A 17,979-nucleotide genomic window follows, 5' to 3' on the forward strand; every position below is an offset into this window, starting at 1 on the left:
CAGCAATAGTTAAGTTATCCTAAGGACTAGTACAAATTTGCCATTTATAAGGGTTTAGCTATATGTTATCATTAGAAGGACTTGTGGACTAAAAATGCTAGTTTCTACCCCTGTCACTGATTACAAATCTAGCATCAGAGAGATATTGCTTAAAACTAAAAAATCTTTAGATTTCAATCAATTAAAAAAAAGGTACAATCTAGGGCTGGGATGAGTAAATTTACTACCCAGGTTACGATCATCCATTTCTTGAGCCCTACCAGGGTATCCGCTGAGGGTCTCAAGAGTTTGGGGCAAAATGTCCTATTGGGAATTGTTCTACCGGAGCCCTGTCCAAAACTATTTTGATAAACGTGTAAAAAAATATCTGATCATACATGCACTGAAAACATTTAAAAGTCAGAAGGAATACGCGCAGAATGAAATACAGACATTAGCAGCTTTTAGTTAAACCATGGAGTTTTTAGGCCTACTCCTATTGTCGTTGAAACAATATATATCACATGACCAACAACGGATCCGAGTAGCATTGTGGGTACCCGGGTCCTACTCACGACCCACCCGAACCAAGTACCCGAGCTGCCTGTCCCAGCCCTAGTTCAATCCTACACCAAACGTAAGGGGGGCCCTGGGTTCCTGTAGGTCTGCATGTACATATTTAAATCTAGGGTTCCTAAATCTTTATTACAAAGGCCCCGGACCTAACGCTTAACTTTGTTTGTTTGTTTGTTTGTTTGTTGTTTAACGCCGCACTCAACAATATTCCAGGTATATGACGGCAGTCTGAAAAATAATCGAGTCGAGACCAGACAATCCAGTGATTGACATCATGAGCATTGATCCACGCAATTGGGACCGATGACATGCATCAACCAAGTCAGCGAGCCTGACCACCCGATCCCGTTAGTCACCTTAATTGACAAGCATAGTCACCTTTTACGGCAAGCATAGTCGCCTTTTACGGCAAGCATAGTCGCCTTTTACGCCAAGCATAGTCACCTTTTACGGCAAGCATAGTCACCTTTTTCGGCAAGCATGGGTTGCTGAAGACCTATTCTATCCCGGATCTTCACGGGTTGCTTAACTTTGACAACAATGTCAACTTACAATGTGCATACACTGCCTGAACAAATACTCCCTTGAACTCTGAGGCAGTTAAAAAATACCATAAATTCAAAACTTATTTATACAATTCCAAAAGGACTTGAGAGCAACTAGGGCACACAAATTCTTACTACAACTCTCTTTCACCCCCGGGATGAGTGAAAATAAAACTACCGTCCTCTACTAAGTTAATAACCCAAACAGGTTTTGTTCCCCACAGGAAATTACAGTCCCAGCTTGTATTGATTGCCAGCTGTCTTAAACAATCAACTGCACTCTGCTTCATGAATAGCTTATAACTCGCCAAAACAAAGATCGTCAATATTTAATGCAACTACCTACAGTCTTACTTTTATGACTGTGATCATGGTTTCGTAAGCCTCGGAGGATTACATGCAGGGCTGGGGACTGCTACCACCCGTAGTTAATATTAATTGTTACTTAACGGTATTAGCCCACTCATGGGACAAATACAGTAAGACAGATGTGTGACTATATATTAATAGCTTGTGTAATTCACAGTGGGAGTTCATCAAAACTTGCTCATTATGTATATTTAATGTTGCTTCTGATACAACCTACGTAACTACCACGAAAACTACTAACCTATGAAACTACAAGAACGGGTACTGACAAATTAAATTCTGCTGATTTGGCAAAAATTAAATTCTGAATAATCATTCACATCTTGGGCATAAAAATGTACTTCAGATACAACCTATTAAACTACAACTACTGACAAATTAAATTCTGCTGACTTTGCAAAATATTAAATTCTGAATAATCATTCACATCTTGGGCATATAAATGTACTTCAGATTCAACCTATGAAACTATAACTACTGACAAAGTAAATTCTGCTGACTTTGCAAAATATTAAATTCTGAATAACCATTCACATCTTGGGCATATAAATGTACTTCATATTCAACCTATGAAACTACAACTACTGACAAATTAAATTCTGCTGACTTTGCAAAATATTAAATTCTGAGTAATCATTCACATCGTGGGCAGATAAATGTAGTTTCTGAAACAACCTGCATTATCCCGTTACTGACAACTTCAATTCTGCTGATGAGGCACAATTTGAATTCTGTATAATTATTTAAACATGGGGAAACGTGAACAAAGAGATCCTTCGAAGAGTTTAGCTGTTCTGTTCTCTGTAGGCAAGTGCGCACATGTGTTTCACGAAATAGGGAACAGAGTCAAATGTAACAAATTGTAATATGCTTTTCAAAAATACATATTGTAATATCTTTTCTGTGTCTTGCATATTGTTTGTTTGATTGTATGACAGCAGTCTGTAAATAATCGAGTCTGGACCAGATAATCCAGTGATTGACAACATGAGCATCTATCCATGCAAATGGGATCGATGACATGCATGAACCAAGTCAGCGAGTCTGACCAACTGATCATGTTAGTCGCCTCTTATGACAGGCACAGTCACCTTTTACAGCAAGCATGGGTTGCTGAAGACGTTAAAAGATGGTACTTGTTGTTACCCTGTCTGGCCCTTGGCATTAAGAGGCTAAAACAAGGACTGGTCAGCTCGGAGTCAGTATACTGTGTCTGAGTGGGGTGTTCATGTTAAACTGCGGCATGGTATCTCAGTGTGTTAGCACTATTAATCGGCATCAGTTCGGACTAGTACATGCAGCCACACACACACACGCATGCATGTTGCTATATAAGTGCAATTATCTTGAATGCGACGTTAAACCCCTAACGAAAACACAGCCCTATTACACTCACAGAAGGACAGAGGACAAAGGACTGTACCTGTAAAATCCAGATCTGTGAACCAGCTGGATGCAGAGTTGAGGTTTATCACATCAAATTTCACATGATTCCTGTCAGTTCTGGAAAACACAAACAAATCTGTGAGGTCTTTTCCAATTAACTATCAGATTGTCATGTCCCTTCACCTAACTACCAAACATCCCCATTTAATGTGGCCTAGTATCCCCTTTCAAGACATTCGACTTACCCTTTCCTGACTCCGAAGCAGACCATGGGGTACTCCAGTTCCGGACTGATGAACATCTCAAATACATCCAGCCGTGGAGGCATTTGCTCTATGTCAAATGTCTGGAACAGTCAAATTGTTTATGCCATTATAACCTTTGACTAATATTACTTAGAAAATGAAGTTTGGACACAATACTGGTAGAGCTTAAGTGTCCTGCAGAATAATACTGGGTATGATATTTTCAGCTGTTTCAATCTGATGTGTGTTTTTTTAAGATTTGAACCCTCTGACTGATCTATCAGAATCGGAATTTTCCAAATTCCTAGTAGGCTTAGGGCTTAATGTCTCTTTGAACAGGTTTTTTAGTTATATCACAGCATGTCAGATAATTTTGGGAGGAAATACTTTGGTGAAGCCAACAAGTATGAACATGACACCGACAGTGAATATTGGGGGAGGAGGAAGGGAAATAGAGGAAGCAGAGCAAGAGCTGCTGAGATGGAAGCTTGATAATAATTGCTTCTTGTCCAGGCAAACCCCATACTTGGCTGCAATAACAATTTTGGGGCATGATTACATACTATCAGCTCAGGCACACATATCAACCACCCATCAATCCACGCAATTGGGATACGATGACATGCATCAACCAAGTTGGCGAGCCTGACCACCCGATCCCGTTAGTCGCCTCTAACGACAAGCAGAGTCGCCATTTACAGCAAGCATGGGTTGCTGAAGACCTATTCTGACCCATGGGATGTAAAAAAGAAGTTTGTTGGAATCATCAAAACAAAAAAACATTTTACAGTCCATGTAAGAATGTCTTCATGCAATCACTTAATTTTGTTACATACAATAAAAATTCCAAACATCGGCATCATGCCTGAGGTCCCCCAAAGACAGAGAGTCCCCATGCAGGACTCGTACATAAAAAGGCCAAGATAAATCATACAGTACGGCTCCTTGAACCAGCCTCCTCACCTTCAGCAACATGAACTTGTTGAGCGGCTCATACCACTGCATCAGGTGCACGCCTGTGGGTAGGGCCCCGCACAGGTAGCGGTACCCGTTGTATGGGTTGCGTCCCACACAACATCGCATACAGCCTCGCGTGTCTGGCACTTTTACTGTAGGCTGCAACTTCCTGTAAGGGTGAAAACAGTATGGCAATGTTAATCAGAACTTGCCACAACAAAATTGGTTTTCAGATTTTCATCCCTGCCTGCCTCACTACCAAACACCCTGTCTCACTACCAAACAAACACCCTACCTCACTACCAAACATCCTCCCTCAACACGAAACCTCCTGACCTCACTACCAAACACCCTGTCTCACTACCAAACACCCTGCCTCACTACCAAACACCCTGCCTCACTATCAAACATCCTCCCTACCTCACTACCAAACACCCTGCCTCACTACCAAACAACCACCCTGCCTCACTACTAAACAACCACCCTGCCTCACTACCAAACACCCTGCCTCACTACCAAACAACCACCCTGCCTCACTACTAAACAACCACCCTGCCTCACTACCAAACACCCTGCCTCACTACCAAACACCCTGCCTCACTACCAAACAAACACCCTGCCTCACTACCAAACACCCTGCCTCACTACCAAACACCCTGCCTCACTACCAAACAAACACCCTGCATCACTACCAAACATCCTGCCTCACTACCAAACATGCTGCCTCACTACCAAACACCCTGCCTCACTACCAAACATCCTGCCTCACTACCAAACACCCACCCTGCCTCACTACCAAACACCCTGCCTCACTACCAAACATCCTGCCTCACTACCAAACACCCTGCCTCACTACCAAACATCTTGCCTCACTACCAAACATCCTGCCTTACTACCAAACATCCTGCCTCACTACCAAACAACCACCCTGCCTCACTACCAAACACCCTGCCTCACTACCAAACAACCACCCCGTCTCACTACCAAACAACCACCCTGCCTCACTACCAAACACCCTGCCTCACTACCAAACAAACACCCTGCCTCACTACCAAACACCCTGCCTCACTTCCAAACATCCAGCCTCACTACCAAACAACCACCCTGCCTCACTACCAAACACCCTGCCTCACTACCCACTACCAAACAAACACCCTGCCTCACTACCAAACACCCTGCCTCACTTCCAAACATCCAAACATCCTGCCTCACTACCAAACAACCACCCTGCCTCACTACCAAACACCCTGCCTTACTACCCACTACCAAACAACCACACTGCCTCACTACCGAACACCCTGCCTTACTACCCACTACCAAACAACCACCCTGCCTCACTACCAACCACCCTGCCTTACTACCCACTACCAAACAACCACCCTGCCTCACTTCCAAACATCCTGCCTCACTACCAAACAACCACCCTGCCTCACTACCAAACACCCTGCCTCACTACCCACTACCAAACAACTGCCCTGCCTCACTACCAAACATCCTGCCTCACTTCCAAACATCCTGCCTCACTACCAAACAACCACCCTGCCTCACTACCAAACACCCTGCCTTACTACCCACTACCAAACAACCACCCTGCCTTACTACCCACTACCAAACAACCACCCTGCCTCACTTCCAAACATCCAAACATCCTGCCTCACTACCAAACAACCACCCTGCCTCACTACCAAACACCCTGCCTCACTACCAAACACCCTGCCTCACTACCCACTACCAAACAACCACCCTGCCTCACTACCAAACACCCTGCCTTACTACCCACTACCAAACAACCACCCTGCCTCACTACCAACCACCCTGCCTTACTACCCACTACCAAACAACCACCCTGCCTCACTACCAACCACCCTGCCTTACTACCCACTACCAAACAACCACCCTGCCTCACTACCAAACACCCTGCCTCACTACCCACTACCAAACAACCACCCTGCCTCACTACCAAACACCCTGCCTCACTACCAAACATCCTCCCTCGTTACCAAACACATCATTTTGCTATCCCCAAGGACCTATAAAGAAAGTCACTACGTATGTGATCTTCTTTCCATACTTGATGAAACACACAATCTACAGTTTACTAAACATTCATGCTTCATGTACACAGATGTCTTGAACAGTGTATTATAACATATATATAAAAATGCCTCACATTTTCTGAATATTTGGATGAAAATGTAATGATTAATTTATCGTAGACGATAAGAAGCTTAGAAACTATGCAAAAGAAGTGCTTACCTTGGTACTAATTTTTCTGGAATTTTCGTCATATTGAGTGAAAATCTACTTGTCTGTTTACTATGGAGCATCATCAAATCATGTCTGTAGAGGTGGGGCGTTCTCCCTGGAAACAAAGCATAACAATCATAATAATAGTCATGAGGGTTGTCACAATACATAGGTGCACCAGCGTAATTTGTCCATTATCTGTTTAATGTTGCATAACTACCAATACACTGAGAGACAGAAAAAACACAATGAAAAGGGGAAAAAAAACAACATAATATACAAGTGATTCAAGTATTCAAACATAAATTTATCCATATCTGCTAAGTAAACTTTTATCATCTCTATCTATCTAACACTTCATGATAGCCCAAATAACACTGAGAAAATGTATTTCATACCTGGTACTACGTACAATGTCTAGATTTAGATTAGAAAGTGCAACACATGATAGTCTCCCTTTAAATACGGAACATGCTGAAGTCATGGCAAACATACCATTTTCACTTTGGTTCATTCTAATTCATATCAGATGTTTTACTCGGATAGGATACCTCTGCGCGAAGATAGGAGGTTGCTTCGGGGAACCCTGAGCGTACATTTACCAACCAATCAAATTAAAGGCTGCAAGGGTTCTCAGTCAATCAGTTGTCACCTCTAAAATGATTCAGCTTCGTTTCTTATAATCCCCCATTCAGAACAGGGTGTACAAACTATCTACATAAAAAAGTGTGGCCATTATTATTTCCTTTCAGAACTGCCTGTTTACATCAATCTTTGAGATACGGAAATCAAATATGATGTAGAGAAGGCTTCATTAGCTCGTACTGAGAATACAGGCATCCAAACTGAATGGTTGATCTTTCAGACAGAAGCACTGAATCAGAATAAAAGATCTGAATTGAATGAGATTGTGTGTGTGCAATTGTCCGACTCCATGCTATATTTGAAATTGGATCTCATTGTCTTTATGCTACCTATGCAGTTATAATCATCTATACAAAACTAATTCACTCATTGGTTTATCATAAAACAGATGGTGAAACGGTGTTGGACTACAAACAGCCTGCAAAGGTAAATGTCTGCACATACCACATGCATATTTTATATCAAAGTGTACATACATTCATGCATTAATGGATGGCGAGGATGCAAATTGGCACCAGCATCAATTTGTCTAATGTTACAGCTTTTCTAAGGGCTCGTATTTGTATTTTTGTTGTTTAATCCTGCACTCAATATTCCAGCTATATGACGACGGTTTGTACGTAGTCGACCAGACAATCCAGTGATTGATGTTGTGAGCAATGGGAGCCATTGGGGAATGATGACAAGCCATCAACTAAGTCACTGAGCCTGAACACCCAATCCATTTCGTCGCCTCTTACGACCAGCATAGGTAAATGGTGACCTTTCTTACCTGGAAACATGACAGCTAGTAGAATTTAGTCCCGTTATAGGCATATGTTATCACTATTCAGGCTTGTAAATGTTTCAGGTTCATTTGCATGTGTAATGAGCCTCATCATCATCAACATCAGATCAATAACTGTGAGCAATTATGGCTAATATTGAACAAATACATGCAAAGTTTTACCTTCCTACAAGTTATGGTCTCGGAGATCTCAACTATAGGGGCATGCCATGAAAAAGTTTACATGCAGCTTGGGTGAATGGGTGAGGGAGGGATATGCAAAGACGTAGGCGTTTCTACAATACCGGCACATCTATTGACCATGTGGACAACATCATCTACCGGTGTACAAAAGGAGCTTCATCAGGCAGAGCATCACTGTATTAGGGAGGACCCACATTTCATATTTTGGGCGGGGGGGCCTGCAATTTTTTGCCCTTAGAATATTTCTGCGGGAAGGTTAACACAAAAAATAATAACTGTTCACGGGGCATGCTGGATGGTATGTGAAACAAAAAGTCTTAAGCTCCTCCTTTTATGCCCCCATTTCATGAATATGACCACAAATATCCTGAATCACCCCGAATAGGACATTTTTCATGTACGTAGATAAATCTCAATCATTTCTTGAAGTTCTCAACTGAATCTTATTTGATTCCCAAACATTTGTATAGTTCAAATCAGCAAGAAAATTTTTGTTTGTCAAAAACTTTCGTGGAAGGGTCCCCGAATTGCAATTTCGTGGCTGTATTGTAATCCATTCGTAATTAATTCTTATGTTCCGTAACAGCTTCGTAATCGATTCTTTTGCATTCCTGGCTATTCTTAGCGATTTGTGGATCCCAAAATTACTTGTTCTCAACCAAAAAACATCCCGAAACAGCCACGAATGTCCCCAGTCAACTACGAATCATGTAAGCATTAAGTAAGAACAACATTCGGCAAATTCGTAACTTCGTCGTAGGTGATTCTTACAATTCATGCATGATCCGTACATGAATCTTGTAACTCGTACATGTTTCTTAACCCATTCCTGACATTCTTCATATTTTTCAACACAATTAGCCACGAAAGTTTGCATTATTGGCCGAATCATCACAAATTTCGAAAGTTTCCGATTTGGGGTGATTCGGGATATTCATGGTTTTAGTGAAAGGGGGGCATTAGAGGAAGAAACTGTTTATCTTGAAGCAGATACAATAACCAATCTCCAACAACAAACCCAGGCTCCCCCGACCATTAAACTGTCTGTCATCAGTCTTCCCGATGGCTTTTGAAACTGGCAACTCTAAAAATTACCAGTCCCTCCAACTTTTGTAGTCCTTACTTTCAACAAATAATTTTTTTAATGAAAATTACCTGGTTTTAATTCTTTCAACGTCATGTTATATGCAATGGCATCATCTCTGACATGAGGTAAATAGATCTACATTTAAACAGAGTTCAGTCACAGTTCTCACTTCTTTTTTTCAAATGTTTTGAGACTAAAGCGAAATGTTATTTCCTTGAAATAAAGATAAACAAAGGGAAACCCTGATGGTAAGAGACAATCCCAGTGGCCATTCTGATTAGTAAAAAAACGTCGGGCACAAACAAAATGGCATATACTTTTTTTGGAACAAATATTAGTCAAAGACATGAACGGAAGTATGCGGTTTAACAGCGGACATAACAGTGTTAAGACATGCGTTGTCTATTTCTCACTTATGAAAGACCTCAAAGGCGTCCTAAAGAAATTGCCAATCCCGTTATTTGGATTATCTGATGAGCTGTGTAAAAGCTATTATCATGTTGACATAAGCCAATCTCTTGACTAATGAATGAAAATCAAACATGTTTTAACATGGCAAGATACCGAAAGATAATTGATTGTTTTTTGTTATAATATATGTTTTTATATGTTTTATTCCCCATTTGTTATAAACAGTGGTGATAATTTTTTTTATTATTATTTCAGTTTGTATAAACTCATTTCAAGTTTGTTTTTTTGCTGTTGAAATTTGTCAGTTGGTCTCGTAGTTTGTTTGTTTGTTTGTTGTTTAATGCCCTACTCAGCAATATTCCAGCTATATGACGGCAGTCTGAAAAATAATTGAGTCGTGACCAGACAATCCAGTGATTGACATCATGAGCATCGATCCACGCAATTGGGATCGATGACATGCATCAACCAAGTCAGCCAGCCTGACCACCCGATCCCGGTAGTCGCCTTTTTGACAAGCATAGTTGTCTTTTACGGCAAGCATGGGTTGCTGAAGACCTATTCTACCCCAGAATCTTTACGGGTCAGTTGGTCTTGTAAACCAACTAAACAATAAATAAAAGGACTAATGGAAGCATACTCCTGTCGTCAAAGGGAAGACTTCTCACAAAACTAACACAAGTAAATATACTGGGACTTGTACATTAGTCATGTCAGTCGCTTCTCACCTCATGAATATACATTTACGGTATTTTATAATTGCAGTGTTCCCGTTGGCTTTTGAAACTGCAAGTCCAATGGACTGGCAACTCTAAAAATTACCAGTCCCCTCTTCTTTTTGTTAGTCCCAACTTTCAACAATTAAAAATGTATGTAAATTACCTGGTTTAATTACTTCAACATCATGTTCAATGCAATGACGTCATCTCTGAAGTTAGTTAGATCTACACTTCATTCACACAAAGTTCAGTCACAATTCTCTCTTCTTCTTTTTTAAGATTTCGAGACTAAGTCGCTACAAATATAAACTTTAATGTTATTTCCTTGCACTAGAAATAGACAAGGGGAGACCCTAGACAAGCTGACTTCATTCCAAAAATATACTTATTTGAATATCACCGATGTTTTGTTCAACAAAGATTTGTAAGTCCACAAGGACTGGCAGTCACATGAATTAAAGGTCCAGGCCTAATTTTACCGGTAAAAAACTGGTAATTTCTGGTAAACGGGAACACTGAATTGTCACACCAAATAATAGCCCTATGTAAATATCAGTATTCATGAAAATATTTATTTCTCATGTAGCAGAGCTGCCAGAGTAACTAACCTGATATAGACATGAGGACATCCTTAATCACATACAGCCATACACATCGCCTTGCTTGCAGCTGAAAGGAAGATGGATCACAGTGTCAAGGATACATATCTAGATGCATGGGACACATCCCCGATGGCACACTGCTATGTAATCATAATAGCATGTAGCATATTTATTTCTTATACAGTAAACTACGTTTATAACGAACCATCTTCCTGAGGCAAGGGAGTTAACTGACTATAAAAGTCCACTTTTCACCCTTGCCGAACTAGGTTGGTATTATGGAGTTACAATTTGGCTGGACTAACGAGTCTATGCATATTCCAATCAAAAACGCGCAACGAAATTGAAATCCGCTTCGTAAAATCTCATGCAGATTTCGGTCGATTGCAGGATTTGCAATTCATGTGCACCGCCAACTCGTCAGCAGATATTTTCAAAATCTTTTCATGTTTTTAATCAAGGTGCTCACGTGATTTGATGCACGTCGCGATGTAAGACCCATTTTATCACAATGTAGATCTTGATTATCGAGCAGATCGTCCTGACTTGGCGCCGCCATTTTGTTTGAAGCAAATGCAAGTGATACGACAGGTGGAATCTGATTGGTCCATAGGAGAGGCTTAGAAGGGACATAACTGATAACAGCCAATGGTGGCGCTACGGTCCAGCCCAGGAATTCCAGCCCAGTTCGGCAAGGGTGGAAACTGGACTTTTAAAGTAAGTTAACTCTCTTGCCTCGGGAAGATGATAACAAACATGCTTATAACAAACTGGTGGATATAACAAACTGTTTTGTTCAGCCCCAAGCTTTTGCTCTATGAATGCTGTATATATACTTATAACGAACTAGGGTTATAATAGACAAAAATTGGTGGTCCCTTTGAGTTAATAAAAAATGTAGTTTACTGTATAAGATATCATTATTGTAAACAGTCTCTTAAAGGATGATGATAAAATCATTAAAATGTGCAGGCTTTAAAAAAAGTTACCCTTAATTAAATAAGGATGACTCCCTCAATAGAACTGACGTCGGCAATGTCGGACAAGTCCATTTTATGCACAGGTGGGTATTTCCCACAATCCTCACGTCAATTACCTGTACCTTTTCCCAATTACCTATACCCAATACCGATTGTCATATCTCTCCCGTTTTTGGATGCGATCTTTCGGCCACTGCGTTTTACTGCGTTGCCAAGCTACATCTATGGGCAACAACTTACTGGACACTTCCCACTCAAAAACAACATCGTCCAATATATGACGTAATCAAGTTGCGAGCGCATATTCGAATCTCCAGAAATGACGTTATGATAGACCACTGTTTTATCATGAAATAAACCACGCTTTGTCCTTCATTGTTCTTTGCGATTTATGGCACGCATACATGGTTTAAACAGTTACTGTGTGACCACTCACCAATTCAAGTGTTGATTCATGAATCTCATTGAGATTCAGTGTATATAATCCTTCATTGGCACCTATCAAAATGTACTGATCTGGAAAAATAAACACCTTTAATTAAAAACATTTCAACAACAAATACAGATTAAGATAAACAATGATGACAAACATAACTTCAGCAACAGCAATGACCTTAGACAAACATTTTGTCTCTGAAATGAACATATCTTACATAAGGAAGAGAAAAAAACAGTTGTAAAATTATCTTAATATAAATATAATAAAAAGGAGCCCAGAGACTCTTCATTTTCCTGATACAGCAGTAATCTAGACTTGCCAAACAATATAGACTTGCATGGGTTGTATTGGATGTACCGTATTCGACATTTTGTGTTCATGTACGACAGATATATTTTTCCAGAATATAATTGCCCATAATTAAGGGTGCATATAACACACGAGTGCATATCATACACGAATAAATAAGTCTTGTGAACATTGATCAATTGGAAGGGGTGCTAATTGGGATTGTTCACTATCCAATATATTCGCAAATATCGCCGTGGGCGCTTATTACGTCGAATACGGTACTTGTTTTAGGGTCTGTATGACAGACTACGGTGACTTGTAACAAAAGTGTGCATGCAAACTAATTTTATAGTGATTCTTTCAGAAATGTTCCGATGTAGCAGGAAGGACATGCACCTGTGTGCAAACCTATCATGGCCATCACTCAGAGCGGTCAACAGACTCGGAAGTAGTTTTCAATTCAGGGCTAACAATCTAATTATTACCTACGAGGGCAAACATATCGGGGTTCATACAATCTCATTAAAATCAGATCTTAGTTCTCGCTAACGCTAAACAAAGATCTGAGGACATCCCAATACGGGTCATGTCAGACCGACCTTGCGCAAACTTTGACCGACCAATGGAATGACCAATCAGAAGGAAGCATTCTCGTGCTTTACGGCACTAATTACAAATTGGCGACTATGCTTCTAAACATATTTTGACAAATTCTCGATTACAAATTTGAAACCTAAACAACAGAACTTTCTGGAATGGCTAATAGATGGTCTAGATTGTGTGGATTCAGTCGTTAAACCCGTAACTATCGTTCAGAATACCTCGTATTAAAGTTTTCGAAATTGCATGATTAGAAATCACATTCCGACTGTCACTTTCATAATCTGGTAAGCGACGCTCTGATTGGTCTGATGAAAGGTCATTCTGATGTGACGCCTTTTGGGATGTCTTCAGATCTTTGTTTAGCGGTAGCGAGAACTAAAGTCTGATTTTAATGAGATTGGGGTTCATAAAAAACATATGTGCCCTAGGGTCATGAGACAACAGTGTATTGTTTCCATCATCCGGACAGCATTGTTGACACCATTCAAATCTTGTGACACGAGGTCAAAATGATGTCACACTCGAAACGTCGCAGATGAAGTTTGTGGTTCCGCTGCTGTTGCGACTTGCTGTCCTTACAGGAAAACATTAAAATTCATGTCTGTATGTAGACATCTTCTTCAGTAATAAATAGAGCATTATATTCGTGTTCATGTATAAATAGCTGAATTTAGACATTCCTGTCGTAAACATAGTATGACATGAACACTCATATAATGTCCTCTATGCATTTGCCGTATTAAGCACCATGCTCGAATAAACGCCTTTCACCAATTTCTAGACCAATCTGTAAGTAATCTTTATAAGCATCCCAACTAAGACCAAAACGTACATGACAGACCATATTTTGTGTGTGCATATTACAGAAAACGCCGCAGTGTAAAAGGGTATAAACCTGCTAAGTAACAACTATCAAAAAGGTCTAGTTTCATCAACATTCGAAGTATGCCCGTTTGCGCTACGACGGAACTCGGTTGCAAAATTGGCCATGAGAGGGGCACGAGTCGCTATTCGGCTTGTCCCGGAATAACACGAATTGGTCACGAATGTCACTGTACCTGTTTTTCATACCTATGTCAATGTTCTGAGTGCACTTCAGTATGCTGTGTCTGTGTGGGGTATTCATGTTAAACTGTGGCATGGTCTCTCAGTGGGCTGGCACTATAAACCCGACATAAGTCAAGACTAGTGCAGGCACTACGCACGCACGCATGCACGCACCGATCTTGACTTATTACTGTGATTATCAAGTATAACTATTATTACTGTGGTTATCAAGTATAACTAACCTCTGTTGACTGGATGCACCCAGCTTGCTGTACAGTTTATCTGGAGTGGACAGCCATTGAACACCTTGGAGAAACACGCTCCCATCTGAAATGATACAAGAGTTAGTGAGTGAGTTTGCTTTACGCCGCTTTTAACAGTATTCCAGTTATATCACGGCGTGTCAGCTTAATGTGGGAAGAAAGCCCGAAGTGATGCAGGTCTCAGACGTTTACCACTTCGGTGAAACCCACGAGTACGGGTATGGTGCTGACAAACCTAGAAACATAATCGGGGTGAACTGGGATTCGAACCCACAATCATAGGTCCCCCAGGGGACGCAACTCTGCACAGCAAATTGTGGCACCTTAGACAACTGGGCCAACCCTGCCCCCGAATGATACAAGAGGTAAGTACAGTGTCACATCACGCAACAAAAACAAACTACCAGTTTGTCAGCTTGCCATTTTTAATTAAGTTTTCACATGTTGTAACACTAAGGCTTAAAAAAAGAAAAGAATTGGTTCTCAGGAATGGCTTTTGAAAACATAGTGCGGGTGGGCAGTGGTTTCTTTTTTGCCCTATTTTTTGTTGTTGTTGTTGTTGTTGTTCAAAATAGTATGTAACCAAATAAACAGTTGTGTACAATCAACCTGGGAAAGGACCTCCCGACATAAATGTATTCCTTGATGAGTAAAATACTGGAATATAGTATTTGACTACCATTGGACTACCAGTGTGTGCATAATACACGCATATAATGAACTTTGATTTTATTTCTCAATAGTGAGTGAGTGAGTATGGTTTTACGCCACTTTTAGCAATATTCCAGCAATATCACGGCGGGGGACACCAGTAATGGGCTTCAAACATTGTGCCAATGTTGGGAATCGAACCCAGGTCTTCGGTGTGACGAGCGAACGCTTTAACCACAAGGCTACCCACCCCCCCCCCCCTATTTCTCAATAGGGAGACATTATCGTGAGCACACAACACCAGAAGAAGCTTGTCAACAACTCCTTACTGAAGTATGCAAGGTACTTCTGCCATTATGCTATACTGGCAATAAAAGCGTTCATTGTGTATCTGGACTTACGCTTGTAATCCATCATATTAGTTTCATCCAAGATTCCATTCAATATTGTTTGCATTAATTTAATTGCATTGTTTTCAAGAATTGTAGCATTTGACTGCCAGGGTCATGTGTTCGAAGCATGGAATAGTTAAAGAATTTTTTTTTTTAAATGGAAATAAAAACAGCAGACTTTATGATGATGCGGCCATTGCTTGAGAACCAAGACTATTATTTTTTTAGCCTAAGAGCTGACTATTTGGGAAGAAAACACTGTTACAGGTACTACAGACAGGAAACAAATAACTGATGTGAAAAAAGTGAGAAGTGGAAGTAAAAATGGAGTTAACATCAGAAAAATCAGTGTAAGGGAGGTAACCATGAAACTGCAAATACCTAAGGGAGACAACCCATGATATCACATTTGTCACACAGGCTCTCATAACAGACTCAACCTCTCTCATCTCATCGTTTTTCTTTGACCCTTAAGATAGCAGGCTCTAGAATGGGGTTTAGTTAATTCATACAAAGTCTTCAAACTCACATGAACTTTTGGGGTTGGTGGAAGGCCATTGCTGACCGGCCTAGATTGTGTCTGAAAACAAAACCACAAATAATGATAGTTCTGCAAGTAGTCTGAAAACCATATTGTTTTTCTTACAAAAGTGCTACACCATGTTCTATTTCATAAATGACAATAAATATTTCTGACAATGGTATTTCTTGACTTTATGATTATATCAACTGTAACAGCTTCAAAAAATACTTACATCTGTTGATTCTGATTGCTGAAACAAATGAAGCATATAATTAAAAAAATATGTTCAGCTAGCCTCTAATAGATTAAAAGTTTGAAGTTATCTAAAAAAACCCATTGATTTTCCTGAAGTTACAGAGTATTATTTTGAAATTTCTCCTGACTATTTCATTAAAACAGAATGTTAAATAGATGCAAGTTTGACTACAACATGCTTGTATCAGCACTCAGCAGTATTCCAGCTTTATCACAGTGACTTATAGATAACAAGTCTTGGCCAGGCAAACCAGTGGCTGACAGCACGACCACCCATCCATGCTGTCTGGGCATAATGCCACAACCAGCCAGGGCATTCACTGTGACCACCCAATCCACAGTTCTTATGACTAGCGGGGGCAAGGGTGGCCCAGTCATCTAAGGCGCCCCAATTCGCTGTGCAGAGTTGCGTCCCTTGGGCACGCCAGAAACCTAGTTAGAATCCCGGTTCGCCCCAATTATGTTTCTAGGTTTGTCAGCACCATACCCGTGCTCGTGGGTTTTTACCGAAGTGGTAAACGTCTTGAGACCTGCATCACTTCGGGCTTTCCTATATAACTGGAATACTGTTAAAAGCGGCGTTGAACTCAACTCACTCTCTCACTCTTATGACTATGGGTTGTAGAGGACCGTTCCCCCCCCCCCCCCCCCCCAAAGATTCCCTGCAGGTTTACATGGAAATATTATTCACGAGTTGAACTTACTGCATCCTTTTTGATCCTCCTCCGAGGGGGGACAGCAGGAGGAGGTGCCCCCTCCGACACGGGAGACATGCCATTTTCTGTGTGGGGTAGGTCCCCATTAGCGTGCTGGCGAGTTTTAGGGGGAAGCTCTGGTGGTTTCTCATCTGTGAATTCAGGGGGTATGGTAGCGTTGGGGGTCAGCGTCAACATCCGGTCGATGAGGGACTCAATGTCCGGTCCACTGTCCACCAGCTGGTCAATAGGACTGCCTGTCTCCAGCTCATGCTTCTCCCCATGGCCTCCTGATGCCTTTGGAGGCTGCAGAAGGAATTCACAGACTTATGCCTTACAAAAATTCAAACAGTTTCTCATTACTCTGCAGGTCGAGGTCATTCAAAACGTGTGAACAGTATTTTGCAAGGGCTATTAATACATCATAAAATCTTAATGTTGGTTATATGAATCGAAAACCTGTGTCTATTTTAAAGGAAGAAACATCTTTCCTTGGCAAAAACATGCTGACATACTTGCTAATGAGTTAGAACTAGTTTCTGACTACTAACAATAATAATGACAAGAGGTGAGGTAAAATGGGGCTTAACGTGGCGTCAAAGATTATTGCACTTATATAGCGACGTTCATGCACGTGTGTGTGTGTGGCTGCCTGTACTAGTCCGGACCGATGCCGATTTAAAGCGCCAGCTCACTGAGATACCATGCCACAGTTTAATATGAATACCCCATTGAGACACAGTATACTGACTCCCAGCCGACCAGTCCTTGTTTTAGCCACTTTATGCCAAGCGCCAGACAGGGTAACAACAAGAACTATCTTTTAACGTCTTAGAGTATGACAAGGCCGGGATTGAACCCGGAACCTTCCGCTCTCCGGGCGGACGCTCTACCACTCGACCACGGAGGCTGTCCAATAATGAAAGAAGCCTGGAGACCTGAGCATGGTAACCTGAAGCTTACGACAACAGGATAAGGAATTATATTTTTTGGCAAGAAAATTTGACCCAGGATTTCTGGGACTGAGTTCAACTTGAATTTTATACCCTGTTACCCTATAGTCATAAGCATCCAATAGTCAGTTAAAATCTCTATTTACAAA

The 17,979-nt window shown here is 41.0% G+C and overlaps 1 protein-coding gene across 9 annotated transcripts in view; it reads right to left on the reverse strand.

Annotated features, from left to right (window-relative positions):
• Positions 1–17,979, reverse strand: part of LOC139444189 (mitogen-activated protein kinase kinase kinase kinase 5-like) — a 106,408-nt gene that overhangs the window by 37,657 nt on the left and 50,772 nt on the right. For 7 of the 9 annotated variants that reach the window (XM_071225098.1, XM_071225096.1, XM_071225095.1 and 4 more), the window contains 11 exons: positions 16,887–17,183; positions 16,160–16,177; positions 15,934–15,984; positions 14,341–14,425; positions 12,155–12,234; positions 10,745–10,805; positions 8,021–8,053; positions 6,314–6,419; positions 4,064–4,226; positions 3,101–3,201; positions 2,893–2,972 (listed from right to left, as the gene is read on the reverse strand). In XM_071225098.1, coding sequence (XP_071081199.1) covers positions 2,893–2,972; positions 3,101–3,201; positions 4,064–4,226; positions 6,314–6,419; positions 8,021–8,053; positions 10,745–10,805; positions 12,155–12,234; positions 14,341–14,425; positions 15,934–15,984; positions 16,160–16,177; positions 16,887–17,183 — 1,075 coding nt within the window. The remainder of the gene's footprint in view (positions 1–2,892; positions 2,973–3,100; positions 3,202–4,063; positions 4,227–6,313; positions 6,420–8,020; positions 8,054–10,744; positions 10,806–12,154; positions 12,235–14,340; positions 14,426–15,933; positions 15,985–16,159; positions 16,178–16,886; positions 17,184–17,979) is intronic. The other 2 variants (XM_071225099.1, XM_071225092.1) reach the window with 1 other exon arrangement.

This window comes from Haliotis cracherodii, unplaced genomic scaffold, assembly GCF_022045235.1.
Source record: "Haliotis cracherodii isolate W230 unplaced genomic scaffold, xgHalCrac1.p SCAF_5, whole genome shotgun sequence".
In the NCBI taxonomy this organism is placed as follows: Eukaryota; Metazoa; Mollusca; class Gastropoda; order Lepetellida; family Haliotidae; genus Haliotis; species Haliotis cracherodii.